The sequence below is a fragment of the Cyclopterus lumpus genome, chromosome 9, assembly GCF_009769545.1.
Source record: "Cyclopterus lumpus isolate fCycLum1 chromosome 9, fCycLum1.pri, whole genome shotgun sequence".
Lineage (NCBI taxonomy): Eukaryota > Metazoa > Chordata > Actinopteri > Perciformes > Cyclopteridae > Cyclopterus > Cyclopterus lumpus.
The window spans coordinates 13,119,405-13,141,690 of record NC_046974.1 but is presented as its reverse complement, the minus strand read 5'-3'; the positions used below and the strand labels follow the sequence as shown (position 1 = coordinate 13,141,690).

At 39.0% G+C, this 22,286-nt stretch overlaps 1 protein-coding gene across 3 annotated transcripts; it reads left to right on the top strand.

The window, feature by feature from the left end:
* The first annotated feature begins 12,055 nt into the window (after positions 1-12,055).
* adrb3a (adrenoceptor beta 3a) lies at positions 12,056-21,456 on the top strand. Of its 3 annotated transcripts, none has more exons than XR_004609956.1 (3): positions 12,056-13,938; positions 19,780-20,015; positions 20,737-21,456. XR_004609956.1 is itself a non-coding variant. In XM_034541336.1 (3 exons), the coding sequence occupies exons 2-3, from the start codon at positions 12,620-12,622 to the stop codon at positions 19,781-19,783; spliced, it is 1,323 nt and encodes a 440-aa protein (XP_034397227.1). In that variant the 5' UTR covers positions 12,056-12,495; positions 12,611-12,619; the 3' UTR covers positions 19,784-20,580. The 3 variants fall into 3 exon arrangements, 2 of the variants coding, with proteins under 2 accessions (XP_034397227.1, XP_034397226.1); XM_034541336.1 differs by lacking the exon at positions 20,737-21,456 and having other exon boundaries at positions 12,056-12,495; positions 12,611-13,938; positions 19,780-20,580; XM_034541335.1 differs by lacking the exon at positions 20,737-21,456 and having other exon boundaries at positions 19,780-20,580.
* The last annotated feature ends 830 nt before the right edge of the window (positions 21,457-22,286 follow it).

Genomic DNA, 22,286 nt, shown 5'->3' with positions numbered 1-22,286 from the left:
GACTCTTGGCAGTATACCTCTGTCCTTTGGTGGGAAGGTCTTCTTTCCAAAAACAAACAATTTCAAGATGAGTTACTGAGCATAAACTGGAAAAGGGGTTATGAAAGAAATCTTTAATTTTAGCTGCTTGCATCCTTAATTTTGTAGCCCCTACTGACCGTGTGGTCACAGTGGGGGAAAACCATCACGACAAAATGGTTTGTGTAGTTGGCTTTTTGCGCATCAGACACATACAAAGCTGTGCAAAGATTAGTGCAAACACACAGTGCAGAAAATAATGGGCAGAAACTGTGCATAGATGTTCATATGATCATTGTCTGATGTTTAGCTTAATATTTGACCAGAGGCTGCTAGTGTAAGATAAGCCTGCACACCAAGGAATCTATTCTGAGATGAATAGTAATTAATAGTAAACTTAAAACAATATGATTATTTATTTATTAATATTCCAAACTAAAGTGAATAACACAGCTGTATGAAAGCAATTAATAAAATGTCTCCAGATCCAAGTAGCGATTCATCTTAACTCTAGGTATTGTTCAAACACTTTACACATTTCATTAGTGACACTAATTAGGTTAATTGAACCTGTGTCTGTCCTTAGAGGCCATTCTATAACAAAAACATTTTCCCATGGCAGGCAACAAAAACAACAATAACAGTCAGTCGAGGAAAACCGGACAAGGCTTGAATCACAAGAATGGAGAACCTGCTAGAGGCGTAAACATAGAATACACGTTTTTTCTTTCCTTACTTCAGTCCAATATGTGTAGCCCAAGAGAAATGCATTGTTTAAATATGATACTGTTGACAGAGCTTATAAGCATACAATAAGATGCATATATGGAGTCCCAAGAAGAGAAGGCAATTGCTTCCATATCTCAGCAAACTTACCCTTGGCTATTAAGTCCCCATTTGGCCTGGCGCTGCTATTTAGTGTCATTAAAATAAGTTCATAAAGGGACAATTCTTCCGCTAACTCCAGGTCTAATCTGCCAACATCAGGCTGCAACATCAATGGGAATTGGATATTTCTGGAGCTGACTGAGTGAGGTACAGGGAAACACATTCATAAAGGATTGAAAGTTGTTGGTTGGGTGGAAACTCACAAACAACTGCTCTTGTGCCTTAATTTCTAATTTCTTACTGCATACTATAACATGAGCCAGAAAGGTCAAATTACAAAAGCACTCTGCATTAACAAGCATCAACGTCCTCATGTGTCTCATGCTAAGTCTTTTGGGACAAATAAAGTGTGATGATACAGAGATAGCCAATAAGTCATTTTTTATCAACTTACTATGTGCATGTGAAAGGGGATGTACATAGTGAACACACCTATATAAACACCCATGGCTCTACATCTTTAAACTTATTGTTTTGGTTTTGCAGCTCAGAAATGTACCGTTCCAGAGTCTTCACAATGCAAAATATGTGTGCAGTCAAGTCCAAATAAAGACTCAAATAAAGTCCTCATTTGTGTGACTGCAGTCTAATAAAATCTCAAGTCCAGAGCTCTTGGCACATTTATCAAATAGCTATGAGTTGCCATTTCACAAGTACATTTTGAAAGATCAGATTTCTATCTCTGTTTCACCCAGTATAATATGTAAATATCTGATGTGTTTCTCAACAGCCTGTTGCTGATAAGATAGTAATTACAGGACTAATCAAAGTCTCAACGACCTGCAATTGCATGAGAAATCTGCTGTCCTAAACTGTGTTATCGTGGTTCCATGTCCTCACTTCTCTACCTTTTGTCAGACCTTGTTGACACATCAAGCAAGCTTTTCTAACTGGACATAAGGTGACAACATGAGCTGCACAAACTCTTGAAAATGGATATCCACATTGATCAAATATAAAATGTGACTAACTATGTGTTACATTTTCTGGTTTTAGTGAGATGTCGAATGTGGTGGAGACTTTATGTAGTGCACAAAGCAAAGATTGAGCATTTCATGCCAATTTCTCTGAACAAAAAGCAGCATTAACTGCATTCTGGCTCGGTGGCAAGGCAGTATCTCTAATGACTTTGAGATAACAAGGCATGTTTCTCCAGCAGTGTTGTCGCCCCCACCCCTCATAATGTGGATTGGTTTCCCCTCAGCAATGAGATGTCCTGTTTGCATTTTTGGGCTGGTACTTAACTGGCCTTAGCGCAGAGGAAGAACCAAACACAGGACAGACTGTTCTATTTTAAAAGTCAGAGGAACAGGTCTGAGCTCGTCAACTGCCTACATATCATTAGCAATGCCAGCAATGTTCCAAAGCAAAAGGAAGCTGACTGAAGAGATGCTATCGCACAGCCCACTCTCATGTTTTCATGCCATTTGTGTCCTTCAGCTGTCTTAATCTCAAGACTAAAATCTTCTCCTCCCCTCACACATTCTGACATTCACATTTATCTGTCTGCTTGCTCCATCGCCCCAGCGCAATTCAAGCATAAACTGGCCGTTCAAGATTCTTGGAAACACACAAGCTATCAGGCCATGTGGTATGAGAAAGCAATGTTGAGGTGTGCCCTTCTAATCTTAGTCTGCCTGGCATTGAGGAGGTGAGCATGTCAAGGGACTTGCGTGCAGGACAGGAATTTACGAACAAAGGAAGGCAGATGCCGCCTTCCCCCCCACTAACCTCTTGTCCTTTTATCTTTAAAGCCCAGTGGGATCAACAATTAGAGATACGGTCATGAAACTATCCCAAAGTAATAACACAGACCATCATTTTATTTCAAGAAGCATAATCCCAAAAAATAAAGTCATAATATTACTGCATGTTGTCCTTCTCAATGAGGGATCATTCAGTCGTAGGTTACACAACCAAGTTCCCCTTCCTCTACATTTCCTTTTTCTCGGCTTTATCTTCAATCAGCATGTTGTGCCTTATTACAATATGCTTTACTTGGCGCCAGGGGTTGAGCCCTCTCGCAAAGTCTTAAAGATGCAGTCACTCTGGGCACCAATTGAAATCGGCTTCATCAAAAACTTGTTGCACAAGTATTTTAGTCCATTGAGTACAGGTAGAGTTCCTGTTATAGTTTGCAAGACAGATGGTCGTGTTGAACCATGTAGTTAGCATAAACTGAATTTTTAGTGCTCCCCCCACTAATGATATAATTTGAATGCTGCATATGACAATAATGTGGATGAGAGCAGTGAGACTAAACCAAAATAGTTAAGTAAAGGGTTGGAAAACCTAAACAATTTGCAAAAGAATGCACTCAATAGAGTCTCTGTGGGGCCATCAGTACCAGCCCTTTCACATAACAGTAGTCATGTATGCCAGTGTTCACACACAAATATTCTAGCATTAACACTTCTCTGTGTTTAATGTATGTGTGCTTGTGTCAAGAGCTCAATACATGAACATGGAAGTGGCAGTGATCATTATGATGGAATACATTAACACATTCCTGAAAGCTTTAGATTCTACAGATTTTACAGTTTTCTTACTGTTTATTATTTACATTACTTGTTTTTTTTATTTGCACTCTTTGCTGCTTTGCTGCTCTAATCCTGTAAATGTCCCCACAGGACTAATAAAGGAATATCTTATTCTGAAGATGTTTGTTTTTTAAACAAAATGCATGCTCAATACGTAAATGTTGACATCTACTCAATATCAGGAGAAAAGCATGTGCACAGAGGTCAGTTGGTCTTTTATCATTTATCACCAGCACAGAAATGGTATTCCAAGACTCCTGATAATTATACATGTTGTGAGATAAGAGCCCTTGCAGCTCCTCCAAATACCCTATGGATTGACAATTTAGCATCAGAATATGCTGAACAATTTGGACACAGTATCAATATGAATAAAATACCATTGATACAAAAATAAATACAAAATACTTCTTCTTTATGTTTAATATTTCAGTCTACCGTCCCTTTTAGGGATGAAACTATACCTAAAAAAACTTGAGTAACTCAGTTGCTAAAAATGTTGTTAAAATATGTTGTTAAGTGTCTATTTAAAGTGTAGAACCCAATTGTACAACAGTGTTTCACAACACAGATCACATTATGGCAGTAGTTACAGTATTTATACCTGTAAGTTACAAAACCACCGTAGTAAAATCCTTCAATACTATAAAATGAAACCCAGATTTCTATTGATCATGGTGAATCTTCACCTTCTGCACCTTTACCTATTCATAGCAATAGGTTCTTTTTTATTGCTCGGTATTACATGGATTATGTTTGGGCATTAAGTCTGTCTTGCCTTTCTCTAATGTTGCCTGACTGAAGCCTCTCAGTTCTTGGCACAGAACACAGACCTTATCAACCTGGTAGTTTTCGCACAGCCTTGTTCATTATTCCCCAGAACACGGTCACCTGCAACTCATCAGAAATGCGATGTGATCAGTTGCAGGCCACAGTAATGTTGGTTCGTTTCCATTGATTTATTCATTAGATAAAGTAGAAGCTCGGGTGAAACTCCTAAAAGGAGGGGTGTGTCTGTTTCTTACTCACAGGTTGGCTTCACTGTCTAACGCTACAGGTAGGTTTTTTTCCACAAAATAAACATGTTTCTTAAATTAAATTGACCTAATTTAGAACATTAAATTAAATTAATGTGAAGTTAATACATTATGAAATCATCACAAAATATATGATTTGTCTTATTTTTTAAATTTGTATTGTTAAATTAAAAGACATTTGGATTCAACTCAATGTGGGGTTTCAATTAAAATGTCTGCAATGTAAATAATGTCATCTTTGCCTTGATGATGTCCTCACTTCCCACTCTCTATACGCACACCTCAGATTATCTGCTACTTTCCATGGAGGTTATTTTTCATCTTTACCAGCAGGTTTTCCACCATGTGAGAGTTTTTGTGTAAATGTATGCACGTGCTTATGCACTTGTAATATTGGAGGAATGTAGTAGATAGGGGACTGGGTTAGCTTAAGCTTAACTTAATATGAAAGTTTAGGCTAAGGTTGGATCTTAAGGGCTGAATAAAAGTCAAGTCACATTTTTTTACATACAAGTATGTGTGAGTAATAGTGATAGTGAGTGCAGCATATGTGGTAGTGTGCTTCTTTTATCCACAGATTAATAGTAAAGAAGTCTTGGTTAGATACACTACAGCTGCATTAAATAGCATTTTCCAAGAACTATTCAGAGATCTTTCCTTCTGACCTTTAAAATACAATAAATTACTTGGTCTATAATGAGGCCACTTAATGTGGGTGGTGTGGCGCAAAGCAAGCTACAACGACCTGCCTTGAAGCACTGTGCTTGCAAACGTACATGACAAGTCTGTGGAAACCTTTGGTTACTGCAGTATGACCCCTGAGGATACAGGCCAGTCAAAAGGGGTTCTGTGAGCCCAAGTATGGACTGTTTTTTTATCCTTATTACAAAAAACAACAACATCTTAAGGCTGACTGACGGGCTTCTCGTGTCTTAATTATTATACGGTGGACTTCATGCAGCCAGAGAAGATGGGTGGTACACCTTGTTTATTAAGCAAGGCCTAAACTGCTCTCTCACTGTGCTGGGCTTTGACATTAGTCTGGACTATGTGTGAATAAGACACACTGTGTAGTCTGCACAGTGTGTCTTTTTAAACTCATGTTTAGAATATCTGAGCCGGACGGTGAGAGTTTGCTGATTAAAATGACACAAAAGCATTTGCTTTGAACAATTTAAACACTCCTAAATACAAATGGGTGAATAGACAGTAAACTTAACTCTAGTCAATTCCACATGGTGCCACAACATGAAATCTCTCGTATCTTCAGTTTTCGATACATCGTTACATTTGTGGTGCATTTTCTCTGAGCGTCTTTAAATGACACACATGTTTTTCACATTGCAATGCCAAGAAAGCCCGGCTGCATCTCATACTGACGCTGGAGGGCGCCTAATTCGTCGGTAGCAATGAGAAACGGTTGAAATACAAGAAAGGAATATGGCTGTAGAATCAATCCCTGAATTGTATTTATGAGGAAATGCTGCCTAATGCAAAGTGTGGCAAAAGAGAGCAATGTGGCAATTACAGAGAAGAAGAAGTTCATAATTATGAAAGCTCTGCTGGTTTAAGAAAAAGCTTTGCAAATGTTTAATGAGATAGGAAATGCATTTCAACATGTCTATTGGGCTTTACGAGTACACACAATATTACCCATGTTTGCTCTGTGCTGTTCTTGAGCCCCTATTTTACTTACACGCTCCATTAACAGTCCGGTGTTTTGCCTCACATTCTTCTCGTGTACTGATCATCAAGACTTCACATGCAGCTAATCCTTATCTGGCATGCTTATCTTACAGAACATTTCACCTACTGGTGGATCTCACCTGGATCGCCATCGATGTTACAGTCAGATCACAGGTGGTAATGAACAATTACGTTGATGAATGTCAACTAAACTCCCACTCGCCGCAGAGGGCCAACATGCTGCTGACACAAGCAGCAGTCATTGATCCCCACGGGACCCAAAGAGAGCTGAACCAGAGCCCTTCTCTCTCCGTCTATGTGTTTCTGTCTCTGGCGCCAGCAGCCTGCACTCCCGCCTTCCTAATGCTGACACTGATGCAGAATATGATCAGGAGCAAAGCCTTCTTTTATTAAGATATAAAGCCAGTGTCAACCGCTGACTCTAATTTATTGTTTGCTTTTAAGCTATAATGGCAGACCTTGTGGCTGTATGGATTTGTAATAGCATGTTGTAATGGCAATCGACAACAGTCTTGCCGATTTACAACCTGCACGACCTGCTCCTACTGAACAAGAGCTTGATGTGCAAGCAGCAGGACAAAGCAGGCCACATTTACTTTTGTTGCATTGTTTACGCCAGCATGGATATCATTCATAGTGTGTCGTGACAAAAACTAGCCGAACAACATATTTCAAGTGTCCTGCTGCTTGGCATGTTTTGCACATAAGGTAACTATTGATCATTAGGTAGTGTCATGGACAAGTACAAGCGAAGAGGGACGTGTTAAAGGATCGACATTTAATTAAAATTCAATTAATTTTTTTAAATTCTTAACTGTTGAGACACAAAGTGCTTTATTCATACCGTTGAGAAGTGCAGAGTTATCATCCATTGTTTTTAAGTTTATTTATTTTTTTTTCATTATTGTGTATTTTATTGTTGTACTTCCTTATTCATCTGTGTGTCATCATATTTTGTGATGCGTACATATCTAATTTCACTGGTGTTCCACATAAGCAAGCAATACATTGCTGATGGAGAAGCCACTGCAGCTAATTAAGAAGGCCCTGAACAGGTTTTAAAAAATAAATCAGAATTCAGAAAGTTTAGTTTTTATCAATTAGTAAACTGACCAATTAAAAAAAAATCTCTTTTAAATAATGAATTCTGATGCATTAAAAAAAATGATTGATATATTTTTTGTGCAAAGGGAAAATAATACACATTTTAAATATAACTTTTTACAATTCTATTTACTAACATGTTTGCTTGTCATAATCTGCCTAAATGCTGTCAATATTGGTCGGATTGGCCAGCTGCTTCGTCGGTCAACCAGAACTCCTCATTATTAAACATGATGAAAGTCTATAAAAGGCTAAAGATTATTAAAAATAATAGTTATTAAAGGAATAATGCAATTAAACATCTGGGCAAATAAGCTTTGCTAGATGAGAAGAGGTCACTAATATTTTAGGAACAATCTTCTCTTTTTCTTCACCACCAAAAAGCTAATAAGCATTTCCCAAAATGTCAAACCTAACGATGATGATCTAATGAGCATTGTATCACTGAAGGTGTAAAATATAATACAGGTGGTTGTACATGTTGCTATTATATGTCATCACAAAGTAAAGCAGAGAAGCAGGAGACATTGTGTTTTGGGCTGTCACTACTGCGAAGGGATCCAAAAATGTAAATTCCTTGTACAAACTTGAGCTTGAGACTTGAAGCATTTGTATGTGTGGTCTTCAGAATTTTACTTAGGATGGTCCCAAAAATAGCCTAACATTGTGCTCCAATGTCTATCCTGAGAGTGTACGGAGGGAAGTCGGCTCCTCAGTATTCCCTGTATATAGGCCCCAAAAGAGACTTGTTAGATCATTAAATCTCAGCATGTGGTTCCACTCAGACCATAATGACTACGATTTACCCACGACATGATAGTTGCGGAAGACTGAACAGCTTGGCCTCTAAACCGCTCTCCTCTCACCTCAACACATGATCTCATACCATATATCTGCTGGCCGGGGAACTGCTCTTGGGCTTTGATTCTCACAGGATGCATTCACAAAGAGGAAATGTTCACTGGTCAAATTTAATTTCCGGGCTTCATTATCCTCAGATTCTTGACATATGTCACAATAATACACGTTATGCATATTATTATAGGACATATTTTTAACTAGATAAAATAGAGCCCTCCTTAGTGTTCTGCATTTGCAACCACTCTGTCCTTATAGCTTCTATAATGTAGAATTTCCTGTGCAAAAGATGAGCATGTTTTCCAAACAAACAAAGATCCGATGTACAGAAAAATCTCGACAATCCAAACTGCGGGGAGGGGGTGGAATATAAACAAAAAATATAATTAGATTTAATCTGAATACCGATGAAACATGTAGGATCATGAACATAAAACAGATTGTACATTCAGATAAAAAATTTAAATAAATCTAATAGCTTGACCCCTTTTATATTGCATGTTCACACTCTTACCACTGGCTCCTGTTCTACTTTTATTTGACAGGATGAAGACATTAAATGTCTCAACGAGACTTAAAAAAGCAAAGGTCGGCAATTCGGAAAATCTAACAACATCTTGAAGAGCCACTCAATTCACCCTCTTCTCCACTGACAATGAGTGGGAGAGTGACTGCATGGACCTTTCCAAGCATGGAGTGTTGGCACTGACCAGATGGATTGCGTTGTGAATTGAAATGTAAGCTTGTAAAGACCAGATGGCTGCCACGGATTAGGCCTTCCCTGAATGCTGTTAGTCTTGACAGAGTATTACCAGAAGTGTTTTGAAGATAAAGATAAAGAGGTTTTTATACAACAACATTTTGTTTGAATACGAGCTGATTGGAAGACATCGCCTTTGAGGTTTTCCATGGAGAGGGGGAAACATTCCCACTGTGCGGTATACGTAAGGAGTGAGCGTGTGATAAACAGGCCTTCTAACGCCTTATGACTGCTTTGATGATTTACATCCTTCAATCATGATGTGAGCAAACCCAACACTGAAAATCGTTTTTGTTTTTCCAAGGAAGTATACTTATGCGGACAAATCTTTTATAAAACATGATAAAAAGGTTCTCTAGGGTGCCCTTACAGTAGATACCATGTATTAAAGTGTCCTCAAGGGTGCTTTTACAATAGATAACACATAAGAAATGTTCTCTAGGGTGCCCTTCCACTAGGGAGACTGTGGATCAGTGGTGTGCAGGGTTGTCCTTCAATCAGAGGATCGGCAGTGGGAGAGTGACTACATAAATGTGTAAATGTGTGTGAATGTTAGTTAGTCCCGATGGGCCGGTGGAACCCTAGTTCCTGCCATCAGTGTATGAATGGGTGTAAATGATGTCATGTAGTGTTAAAGCGCACCATTTAGATACAACGTAATAAATTGTCCTATAGGGTGCCTTTCCAGTAGATACAACTTAATAAAAAGTGCTTTTTATGGTGCCCGCCTATAGATAAGACATGATAAAATTTGATCTAGGGTGCCCCTCTAGTAAAGTAAACATGATGCAGTGCAATATAAGCTACCCTACATGCTAGAAAACACCGGAGACCATTTTTATTTCCAGTTCCCCTGTACATCAGACAGTCTGAGTCCACTACAGTAAGGATAACTGCATTAACCTGAAGAATTAGCAAATGATAAAAACAGATCAGACATTACACATTTGGACAATTTCTCGCAATGGTCTTGTTGTTTAACCACTGCGTGCACAGTACAATAATCTTACCATCACAAGTTTTTCTGTGATGGTGAAAAGCTGTCACGGGTGAGTCCACTATCAACAACTCTTCTCCTGCCATTTGCCATGCTTGACTTACTGTAGGACCTGGTCCAGGTCCAATGGTATCTTCTCACGCAAATGCAAATCAGCATCTATCAAGCTGTCAGCTTCACAGTGGTGACCTTCATCTACAGACATGCCATCAGATTGGGCCTCTCAGTCATCAAGTTTAAAAAGGAGCCAGTGTTTTGCTTTTGCTCACTTTTCTCTTTTGTGAATGCACTTACAATTCCACAACTTCCTGCCAGATGAGTGACAAAGTGCCCCTGACTAAAATCTATTTAAACCTATATTGGGAAAACGGGAAGGAGACCTTGTTTATGTGTTGGCAAAGAAAAGCATGCTATAACACAAGTTGATTAAACGTCTATTAGATTCTCTCTCTGGACCGTTTGTCTTAAGAGTGACGTTTATTGGCAATAAATAAGTACAGATGCAGACAGCTTTCTACCTGTCTGTCACAATACATTTACTAACCCAAATATGATGCTTTATCTAGTGCAAACAAAATGTCACTTTGTTCAATATGAAGCTGGAGAGAGCAGATGGTTAGCTTACTTTGGCATAAACACTGGAAACCAATAGCCTTGCTCTATCCTGAAGTAACAAATCCACCTAGTAGCACCTCGATATTTACAGATGAAGACGTTAAATCTTGTTTGTTTACTCTTTTGTGATATTTAGATTTAGATGTAGGCCTAATGGTAGTTGAAGTTTGTTAGCTATGGACAGAGGCATGCTGGCTGTTTCTCCCTGTTAGTTTTTTTATTTACATATTTAGGAGTTACATTACAACATGAACATTTATTTAGTCATGTATCGGACATTAGTGAATACAAGTCTAATATTTACTACCTTGATTTTCTTTTTCTGGTCTTCAGAGGAAAATCCTTATCTGCAGTACACAGTTTTGTGTTTGACAGCTAAACTAAGAGCTACATCTAGCTATAATGCTACATACAGCTTTGTGAGCTGCATATTTAGGTGATGATTCTCCTTTTCCATGTTGTCTTTATCTTGTCTCTTCATACATTAATTAATATCCAAATATTGCTAACTTCTTTAAAGGAGAAAAGTTAGAATATGAATAAATCAAAGATTATTGCAACATTAAGGGCAAACATCATCATGAAAGCTATGTAGAAAGGTATGAAAAGTATTCTCTTGTTACTCTTCTCATTAAGTAGAAGTAAAATGCAAGGTGGGAATAAACGCAGAGCAATCACAGCTGCAGTGCGATCAGACCAAAGAAGGAACTGCTTGTGACATGACAGCCCTGCAGCAGAGAACTGGATATCTGAAGTGAATCGCATGGAAGGCATTTCCCTGATCGTTCTTCTTAAATGCACTGGCTTGAGTATAACCGAGATATCGATCTATAATTTTTTTTTACTGCTTAAGTCAAATGGAGGCCATTCATTTCCTGGTCTCTATAGTTGGGGGTGCCTATAATGGCTTGTGGTGTGCAAAGTTGACCACAAAATGCATTACAAATAATCCATTAAAGACCTTCAGGGGAGATACGCAAGTTATAATCACAATTAAAAAGCTGATTTTGCAAATGAAGTTCATTATTTTAATGTTTATTGAAAAGCCATGCTCAGATTAATGACAACACATTGAGTTGAACCTTGGAAGTGTTTGTTCGACATACTCCAGCATCATTTGACAATCAGAACAGAAGCCAGCAGTGGAAAAGCCTGTCACATTGTTGACACAGTCAAGTGACGGATACAGTTAATGAGTTAACAGGCTTAGTGCAGCTGCTTCATTCAACACAACATTATTATAAAATAATAAGCTGATGGTCATCACATACTTTTAAAGTAAAAAATGTGCGTGTTCTAAAGATAATTTTGCCATTTTTGCCAAACCTTACACAAGCTTTAATGCAGGATTAGTTATTTTCCTATGGTTAAGTACGTGTGTCTATGTGTGTGTAATTGTTTGCATGTGTGTTTGGCTCTATTAGGGTACTGAGCCCTGTATGGCTTCAGCACACAGGCACACTTTTCAACTCCTCCCCTCTGCCTTCAGCCATGGTGTGATTAGAGCCAATACAATCTTGTGCAACCTGCACCGAGAGAGTGAGAGAGATAGAGATAGAGAGAGAGACAGCTAAAGAAAGAATGGGCAGCCACTCTGGTGCACTCTGGTGGTTCTTGCAGCGGTGTCACTGCTGCTTGACAGTCCGACTGTGGCATTGTGGCTCATGTGGGATTCAGCGGAAACACTGCAAACTACTCTATTCCCAGTGGACGTATGTAAATGGGAACGGACGGATTTTCTTCTCCAAAAACTTGTTCCACTTTATGTTGATGTTTCCCGGATCAGAAAGAGTTGCAACTCCGTGAACTAATACAACTTTGTGAAGAGTTTGGATACATCTTTTTTGAAGAACATGCTGCTGTTGCCTCCACCAGAAGAACTTCCACTAACAATCACGTCTTGTTTATCCCGTACGGAAGCCACTACTGCCTTTTGAACACTGCCAAACAAGACTTCTCAAGTTCTGAAATGTAAGCTGTGACTGCAAAGTAAATAAAACCTGTTATTTAGTGAGCAGATGTATGATGTTTGTAAGAAGCATAGAATCTTTCGTTTTGTTAACTTTGACTTAAAAAACATCTTTAGCTGATTATAATGGATGGAAACCTGAGCACTTCAGCATCCTACGTGATCAACAGAACAGAGCCCTATCACGTGGCGGCGGGACCCTGGAGCCTCATCGTACTGGTCATCATAATACTGACTATAGTGGTGGGAAACCTGCTGGTGATCATCGCTGTAGCTCGCACTTCACAGCTACAAACAACGACAAACATTTTCATTATGTCCCTGGCATGCGCAGACCTCATCATGGGGGTCCTCGTGGTGCCTCTGGGGGCCACTATTGTGGTGACTGGTAATTGGCAGCTCAGTGTCACATTCTGTGAGTTCTGGACTTCTGTGGACGTCCTGTGTGTGACGGCGAGCATCGAGACACTCTGCGTCATAGCAGTGGATCGGTATATAGCCATCACCAGGCCGCTCCGACACAAGGTTCTACTCAATAAGTGGCGTGCAAGGTCAATAGTCTGCTTAGTGTGGGTTGTGTCCGCTTTAATTTCCTTTGTACCAATTATGAAAGGGTATTGGCATGATAATGACGATGAAGCAGCGAAGCATTGCTACAAGACCCAGACATGCTGTGACTTTGTGACCAACAGGGCCTTTGCTATTGTATCTTCGATAGTGTCTTTTTACATTCCACTGCTCATAATGATATTTGTGTATGCTAAAGTCTTTCTAATAGCCACACGGCAGGTAAAGCTCATAGATAAGAATCGCATGCGTTTTCAGAATGAGTGTCCAATCGGGCAGGTGCAAGTTGACCCTCACATGAATAATATCCTGTCAACGGCGTGTGCCGGTTCCACCAGCTGCAGCAGCGCGATGCGGAGAAAGAGTGTCAAACGGAGGCCGTCACGGCTAATGCTCGTCAAAGAGCACAAGGCCCTGAAGACTTTGGGGATCATCATGGGGACCTTCACTGTGTGCTGGCTGCCGTTCTTTGTCGCCAACATCATCAATGCATTTGAAAGAGACATTCCCTCAGAAAGGATCTTCCGACTGTTGAACTGGCTGGGTTACATCAACTCCGGCCTCAATCCTATCATCTACTGCAGGAGTCCTGAGTTTCGTACTGCGTTCAAGAACCTGCTGGGCTGTCCGTGGTGGTCCAGCCTGTGGCTCAATACTTTCTACAAAGAGCTGCGGACTAGCTGCTCCTGCTTTCTATGGCAGGCTGAGTCGGGCACTGCAGCAGGGTCTTTCCAAAAGCCTCCAACTGGTAGGACTGAGGTCAGTGAGAGTCTGGCCAGTACTCATGGAAGCAGCAAAAGTGAAGAGGCTTTCCCTGATCCTCTGCAGTCCAACGGCAGCACACAAATCAGTGACTTATCAGAGCCAGAAACCAAATTGTAAGTTCCCTTTCCTTCCCATTTTCTTTTTAAAAGTATGATGGATATTTAAAAAACATCCACCACCTCAAGTACAACAGTGACACCATAGTTTAAAATAAAATTATAACATTGACGGGTATGTACACCTGGACATCATGCATAAAACCATGATGGTAACATCAAGATCAATGCAGCATTGGGGTAGGGTTTGTTTAACAGTGTTTTAAGTTTTTTTAAATATTTTAATTAATTAGACAATACAAAATATATATATATATATATATATATATATATATATATATATATATATATATATATATATATATATGTATATAATACAACATCAAAAAATCCCATTGCATCTTATTTGAGAGGAACTCAGAGAAGACAGGAAGCTCAGGGTGTGTGAGACTTTTTTTCTTATTCGCCTGTTTTCTTATTATTAATAGTGCTAATTGTTAACAATTTGCATTAATCCATTTGTAAATATCAACAACAGTCAAAGACAGTGCATTTCCTAAATGTAGAAATCCAGATTTGGACATTTTAAAAGTTTGCTGCTACCCATTAAAACAATAGTTTGGAGCAGAACAGTGAAGAAAAAGAAATAATTTATGGAGGATTGGGTGCAGCTGGGGTAGCCAAACTACAAATGAAATGTAATATTTAGATTTTTATGCATGCCTCAAAAAACATTTTATGACTGTATTAGTTACTGCACTATAATACCTGTAATCAATCAACCCAACTGATGTTAATATAGTACTGCTGGTAGTGTGTGAATGTTTTTCAGCACACTCCTTAATAATAGTTAAAAATGTCATTAATTAATCAATTTCTATTTCATAGAAACCCTAATATTTGTGAATTTCATTATGTGGTATCTAAAAACAGCATCCCTTCATGAAAAAGATGACTGTAAAAAGGCTCTGTAAAACCACGATGAGATGTAACATTTCAAAATATTAGTGTGGCTCACTGCCTGTCAGTGTGCCCTGCCCATGACAGCCTGCAGCAGATAAATCTTTATCACTTACACACAAGACTTCCCCCATAACTCGAGAGGTTGTTTACAAGACTGACAGCCAATGAGAACACCTGGTTAACGCTGGTTGGATGAGGTTGGTGGAAAGTGCCACTACATGATGACATCAGGCCTGTCACAGAATACAGAATATTATATACATGTAGTTACTAGAAAATTTCGTAAGAAATTTAGATGGTGTGGCTACTACCGAGAGGTGTTTCTATACATGTATATTATATACACAAACACACATATATATATATATATATATTATTTTATTTTATTTATTACATTACCGGGAGTGAGATGTGTTAATGAGGGGCGTTGGAGAAACACAGAGAGAGCACAGGGTGGAGGGGGGGGGGGGGGGGGGGACTTCCTTCCTTCCTTCCTTGCCTCCTTGCCTGGCTTCCTTCCTTTCCTTCTTTCCTTTCCTTCCTTCTTTCCTTTCCCTCCTTCCTTCCTTCCTTCATTGCTTCCTTTGCTGGCTTCTTTCCTTCCTTTCCTTGTTTTATTTCCTTCCTTCCTTGACTCCTTGACTGGCTTCCTTCCTTCCTTGCCTCTTCGATTGGCTTCCTTCCTTCCTTTCCTTCTTTCCTTTCCTTCATTCCTTCCTTCATTGCCTCCTTTATGAGCCTGGCTGCTTCGCATAGCCACACCGAATAATTAGGAGTCTATGTACACACACACACACACACACACACACACACACACACACACACACACACACACACACACACACACACACACACACACACACACACACACACATATATTTTTTCTCTTTTCTTTACAACCGGAGTCATTTAAGAGCATATAAAAGTCTTCCTTAAAAGGAGCCTGGTGTGATCTGTCGTGAATAAGCCCAGGGGAAAGGCTCAGCGGACTCACTCTGCGCTTTGAGCAGGATTACAAGCGTAAGTGAGACCAGCCGTTTGGGACTCTGGCGGGGCCGTGGTGTAGAGACAGGTTTAATGAGGGAATATGACACACGGTTCCAGGTAGAGTCTGCACCGCTAAAGTGGTTTTTTGAGTGCCAATAACGCCATGCCAGGCCGCAGTCATCCCTGTCAACCTTCTATAGCTCTGTAACTAGCCACACATAAGAGCAATTGTGCATGTTTTCTTTTAACCCTGGGACAACATGCAACAGCAGGTTTATTATTACCAGTTACTTTGTTTTCATAGGACTACATGCAGGCATATCACTGCTGCTCTTATCAACATCCACAGCAGCCTTTCCCTTCTGTCACGTATACACCAGGTGATATATGACAAGTGAAATTTCTCACAGTAATGTTTTTAGCCATCAAAGTGGTCAGTGCAATAGCAAAGAAATAATGTTACTACATATACGTTGAATGACAAAGTTTTTTTTTTGCATTTGGTTAGTGCAAGTGACGTCGTCGTGTATCAAACGACCGGTTTTAAAAGTTACGTGATATAATGAGAATATTTACGGGTATCTACAGATGTGACGGGTGGGTGGATGGGTCAAACAAACTAAGGACTTTCCCGCAGGAGACCATTTTACGCGTCATATCAGTCGTCAACGTTGACTTTACGCTGGCTACACAACATTACATAAGGCAGTTATCTATTTATGCTAGATACGGTTGATACGCAACTTTTTATATTATTTAAACACACCCTTAACTTTATTGTAATATAGCGTTAATCATGTGACATTGTGAATTTCTGCAAGCTTGATACAAGGTTGTTTTGAAAAGTATTTATAAAAAACATATTTTTGGTACAGAAACCTTGACATTCAATGTATGGTTTGTAGAAATGTACGATGACAACATTGTTTTCAGGCTCAGTTGTGTCAAGTCCACAGGACATTTTTCAATGTGAATTTAGCTCTAAAGTGAGAAAGGCTGCTTCTGCATTAGTTCTAATGTGTGTATTTGAGGTATTTAACAAAAGATCTTCATGTATTTGAAAGACATTGCGATGTGTTATGACCGGAAGGAGTTTATAAGCACAGTTTATCCATGAAGGAGAACACTTAAATTAAAATAACAGAGAGCGGAACATTTTATTTCAAAGAGCAGCAGCCAACTCGGTCGTGGCTAAACTGCAGAGTGGATGTGTAGAAGAAATTAAGAGTCTAATTGACCGGTTCAGAGCAATTACACAGGACTAATATTCCTGCAAAATTACAGTACAGGAGACACACATGCAGGTGAGATGCATACATGCACAACAATATCATAGTTGTTGCTTACTCTACACAAGCTGTGTCCTCCAGTTAAAGTATAAAAAGACACCTGTAAAGGAAGTGATTTGCCAACATGTTGCTGAGAAAAAGAATGATCGGCTTGCATGGCCATCACATGTGCACACTACAATACCTTCCACCTCATAAGGATCAACATTAACAAGATCTTCTGTGAAAAGCAGACGCTGATGGCTCAGGGACAAGAAATCACTGACATTGATCTGTTCAGGTGTCGCTCTCATGTGTTAGCAGTGCAAATACATTTGGTGGACTCTTTTGTCATCATCATTAGTTCACAAAAGAAAAATCTAATCATGACAACAAATAAATATGGTACATATTTGGATATATGTTGTTGGTCTCAGCTTGTGGGGAGCTAATGTCAGTTTGTTTTTTTCAAAGCACAAATAACTAGGCATGACACAAAGCACAGAGAGATGGAGGTGGAGAATGACATTTCCAGTATACTGACTCACTAAAGTCGCTATAAGTAGCTCATTACTCCAAATCCAGAGTAAATATTCATAGGGGCAAACTAAGAAGGATATTTTGTTTATAATGGTGGCATCTCTGGTTTATAAATGACCATGTTATACTGGAACAAACATAGCAGCTAAATACGCCAATATAATCATATTTACCACACAAGCAAGTATGAGTCCTCCCGGAGTGATCTGTGTTTTATTACTGGACACTTTGTGATCGAAGTATGAGTGTTTAAATATAGCATGCAGTAAACTTGGAAAACAATTAAAGTTATATCTATTTTTTATTAGACTAATCTGTACAGAATTTGGACTTTCAAAAAACATCTGCTGTGATTGACAAGCTTTCTTTTACTACACTGAGCTGCTAATGTGTGGCAGATTAAAGCTCTGTGTGATGTGAAGTGGCTCGAATGCTGGTGTAAAAAATTATAGCACTGCAGTGAGCATATCCGTCGGCACACATTAGGTTGTCCTGATGTTTTGATGGTGTTTTAGGAGGGACAAGCTGGCGGTAATGCTTTCTTTCCTGTGCTGTTAACCCCATAATTCCCGGCTTTTCTCTGCAACAGGCCCTCCAACCCAAACTCACACACCAACTTTCAGAATGTGCATTTAGTTAGCTTAGAGCGAGATCAAGCCTAGAGCGTGAAACAAGGAACAGGATAAAACAAAACATGGTGATCGTGACCGCTGAGAAACCTCAAACACTCCCTTTGAAGCTTGGCTGAATGAGGTCACTGCAGGTATCCAGGAGTTGAGCAAACACTTAAGAACAGTATAACTTCAAATAGTTAAGAATAAGGTTTGGACAGATACAAATAAGCAATAAAGCATAACAACAGCTACAATTAATAATGTATCATGTTACAGTATGAAAGTAAAAGCATACCAACACTCTAATGCTATAGATATTTAAAGATTAATGGATGATTTTAACCATTTAAGTAACTGAAAAAATATTAAAATATTAACAATATTATTAATTGAATACATCTGTTTAATGTTCGTCCCGACTTTATAAATCTTTTCATGAGAAAAACTAAATCAGTTGCCAGATTTGTAAGTACACCAAGCTTAATTTAATACATTTTAATGAATTTAGTTTGTGTTCTTGTTGAAATAGAGAGGTGCTCCTAATACTTAACAGAATTTCATAACTAAATTATTCCTAGTTTGACACGCAGACATATATTTAAAGACAGAAAATACACACGTCACAGATGATGGATGGATTTTCCTTAACTTTGATGCACTTAACTTGAATGGAGACTACTAAATATGTGCCAGCTATGACTGTGGTTTGTGATTTAAAATAATCCAACAACTCATGTGTGAATGTGAGATTCAACAGAATGTGTAACATAAAAGTTTTATTCCATGAAATCTTTCAAATGCAACATTTTAAAATCACTGAAATAGACCAAAGACTGCAATGATCACTTCTGCAGTGTAAAGGGTTGTATTTCATAAAACTTAGGGAATTCTGATGAAGTGTTTCCTGTAGGATTGTTTTCCAAAGCGTACAATTCTAGATAGTTTATTTCTTCCTGTGGAGACATGTAGTTGAGGCGATAGCATCAGAATTCCAATCTTGGGTTTTTCAAAGGTTTCAAAGAACCAAACAAGAGGAAAACCTTACAGTAACTTTCCGTAATTGACAAGACAAAAAGAGGATGAAAATGGAAGTAGACTGTAAGACAACAAATCGATGTTGTTGTTTTGGAACGTTCTTATCTGATAGAAACTGGAATGCCGTACAGGGTGTGAGCAGCGCAGGCCAACAAGTCATAATACACAGAAATAGTTCATTTGTTTGTAGCATCACATCTCACAGTGCTGCACACCATGTCAGAGATATAATAAGGTTTTTAATGGGAAAGCTGGGTGACCTTGGTATCAGGTGCTTTTCAGTTAAAACCCCTCCTCTTCCCCCATAAAATAGACCATTTGTTAAACATTGAATAGAGAAATTGGATTGAAAAAAAGCTAATTAATGAATGTAAACAATGTCTGCCTTTAGAATAGAGACTAATCAGCACACCTCATAACATTTATAAAAGTCACTAGGTAAATGTTGTCGCATTTGAGATTCACTCATGTCTTTTGGCCGTTCCTTTCAGCTGACCCCAAAGAGACTGTATGGACTGGAGAGAAAACAGCTGATTTGGTCTGTACAGGAGCAGAGAGATGGACTGCTGCAGCTCAGCACCTCACAGGCACTAAGTGACAACAAAGTATCCTGAATGAGACAATGCTGCAAGTTGTAAATGCATTCCAGTTAACCTTTGGTCACAGTGTATGTGGACTGTGGTTTAAAAAATGACAGAATGAACATGTGTGTACAGTATTTTATCTGGTAAGTTATCTATTTATGATACACTGAATCTTTAGGAAAAATACAAAAGTTGTCTAATTTTATACAAGGTCATGATTCTGGCAAGGCTGTCTCACTGTCAGTGTAATATGAGCTAAACCAAAGGGCTGTGCATTCTGATATTCAATTCTGGTGTCTGTTCTCTTTAGTTAGCCACGTTTAGTTCAGCTATGGAACATTTTCATTTCTGATTGCTGGCTGTTAACATCTTTTATCAGGACATCATGCACATAATGCCTGTCAACAGTTAACCCTCAGTATTCTATGTGTGAGGTACAGTATTAAGAACTGCAGGTCACCATAACAAACACTTCTGCTCCATGCTGTTTCCAGTAAACTCCTTACCTTTGGCAAGCGGCTATGGTATACGATCAATAACACACTCTCACATGTCCTAATATAGAAGAATAACAGTCTCGAGGGAGGAAACATCAACAACCTCAACGTCTTCCATTATTTGTGTTAAATCGGGACACCTTGTGCGTTATTACTCACTTCATAATCTGTTGCATTGAGAAATAAATTATAATAAAACTGTGGAACATTGGTCATGTGTGCCCTGTGTGCAAACTCAGCACTATGAAATAAAAAAAGGACGTAGGCCTAGTGATGTAAATCATAATTCTTAAAAACTGAGTCCACAATGTTGGAATGTAAAGGCCACCGAGTTTATAGCATTGCATTATTTTGCTTTGAACTATAGATGAGAGAGGACACGGAGAGCGACAGTTCGTTCTCAACAACAATGGCGATGCCTGGAGAGGTTAAAGTAAATATCCGACGCCATCCGGCTGGTTTCCCCGTCCCCAGCGAAGCTACTGCCGGCGCGCTCCGCTCCTCTGCCCCAGCTGCGCTGGCTCTGTGGCTTCACCATTGATTGCATCCTCCATGATTGCATGGTTCTGCAGTATTCCACCTCGCAGCTCCTCGGACTCAACAACTTCTCTGCTCCTCAGCCACCAAGGCACTCGGACTCCTGGTTATCTGAGGGAGATTGTAGTCCTCTTATAGAGGCAACCCCCCCTGATTTTACCCACCTTCATCAACCCCGGCTGTCAGGCAGAGGAGGGGGGGTTGCTATTATTCATAGAAAAGGTTTTAAATGCTCTCCCATCTCACATGGTAACTATACATCTTTTGAACATCTTGGTGTTATGGTTAACTCTAAAGACCCTGTCATAATTGTTATAATCTACAGACCGCCAAAGTCTAACAGTGTTTTTATCCAAGAGTTTGCCGAACTTTTTATCCCAACTTCCCACAACTCACAGTACACCTGCCCGTTGCCGGGTTTTTAATTCCATGTCTGCTAGCAAATTTTCAGAGCGTTTTACTGCTGCTTCTTTAACTGCTTTTAATCCACATTCTGATACTGAGGAGCTGGTCCCTCTTTTTAATCACACCTGTCAGACTGTCCTGGACTCTGTTGCCCCCTACAAGGTCAACAAGTTAAACAGAACACCACAGCCCTGGCTAAATGAATCCACCAAAGAACTTAAGAGAGACTGTAGGAGAAAGGAAAGAAAATGGAAAAAAACTGCCCTCCACATATTTTATAATATTTGGAAAGAGGCAATGAATAACTATCAAAAGGCAGTTAAAGAATCAAAAACCTTTTTCTTCTCCAATTTAATTCTAAACAATCATTCAAACCCCAGAGTCTTATTCAAGGTCATAGACAAGGTCATAAACCCCTCCCCCTGTCATTTTATTGATGCCTCACAAGAGATGTGTGAGAAGTTTTTACATTATTTTAATAATAAGGTAAATGAAATAAGACAACAAATTACCCCCCCCAACCCAAGTTTTAGATACCAGTAGGGACATTCAAAACTATTTTAGTCATTTTCAGCCTGTATCATTGCCCTTTTTATCCCAACTTATATTACACATGAAATCAGCCACATGCAGCCTTGATTTTATTCCTACTAAATTTCTCAAAGAGGTTATTGGCACTGTAGGGCCCAGTATTTTATTAATTATAAATAGCTCCTTAGCAAGTGGTACTTTCCCATCGATTTTTAAACATTCAATCGTACAACCTCTTTTAAAGAAACCTAAGCTTGATCCTTCTGTTGTTTCCAATTTTAGGTCAATTTCAAAACTTCCATTTTTATCAAAAGTTTTAGAAAAAGTGGTTTCAACACAACTCCTAGCTTTTATGAATCATAATAATATATTTGAGAAATTTCAGTCAGGTTTTAGAGCACTTCATAGCACAGAAACTGCACTCCTCAAGGTAACTAATGACCT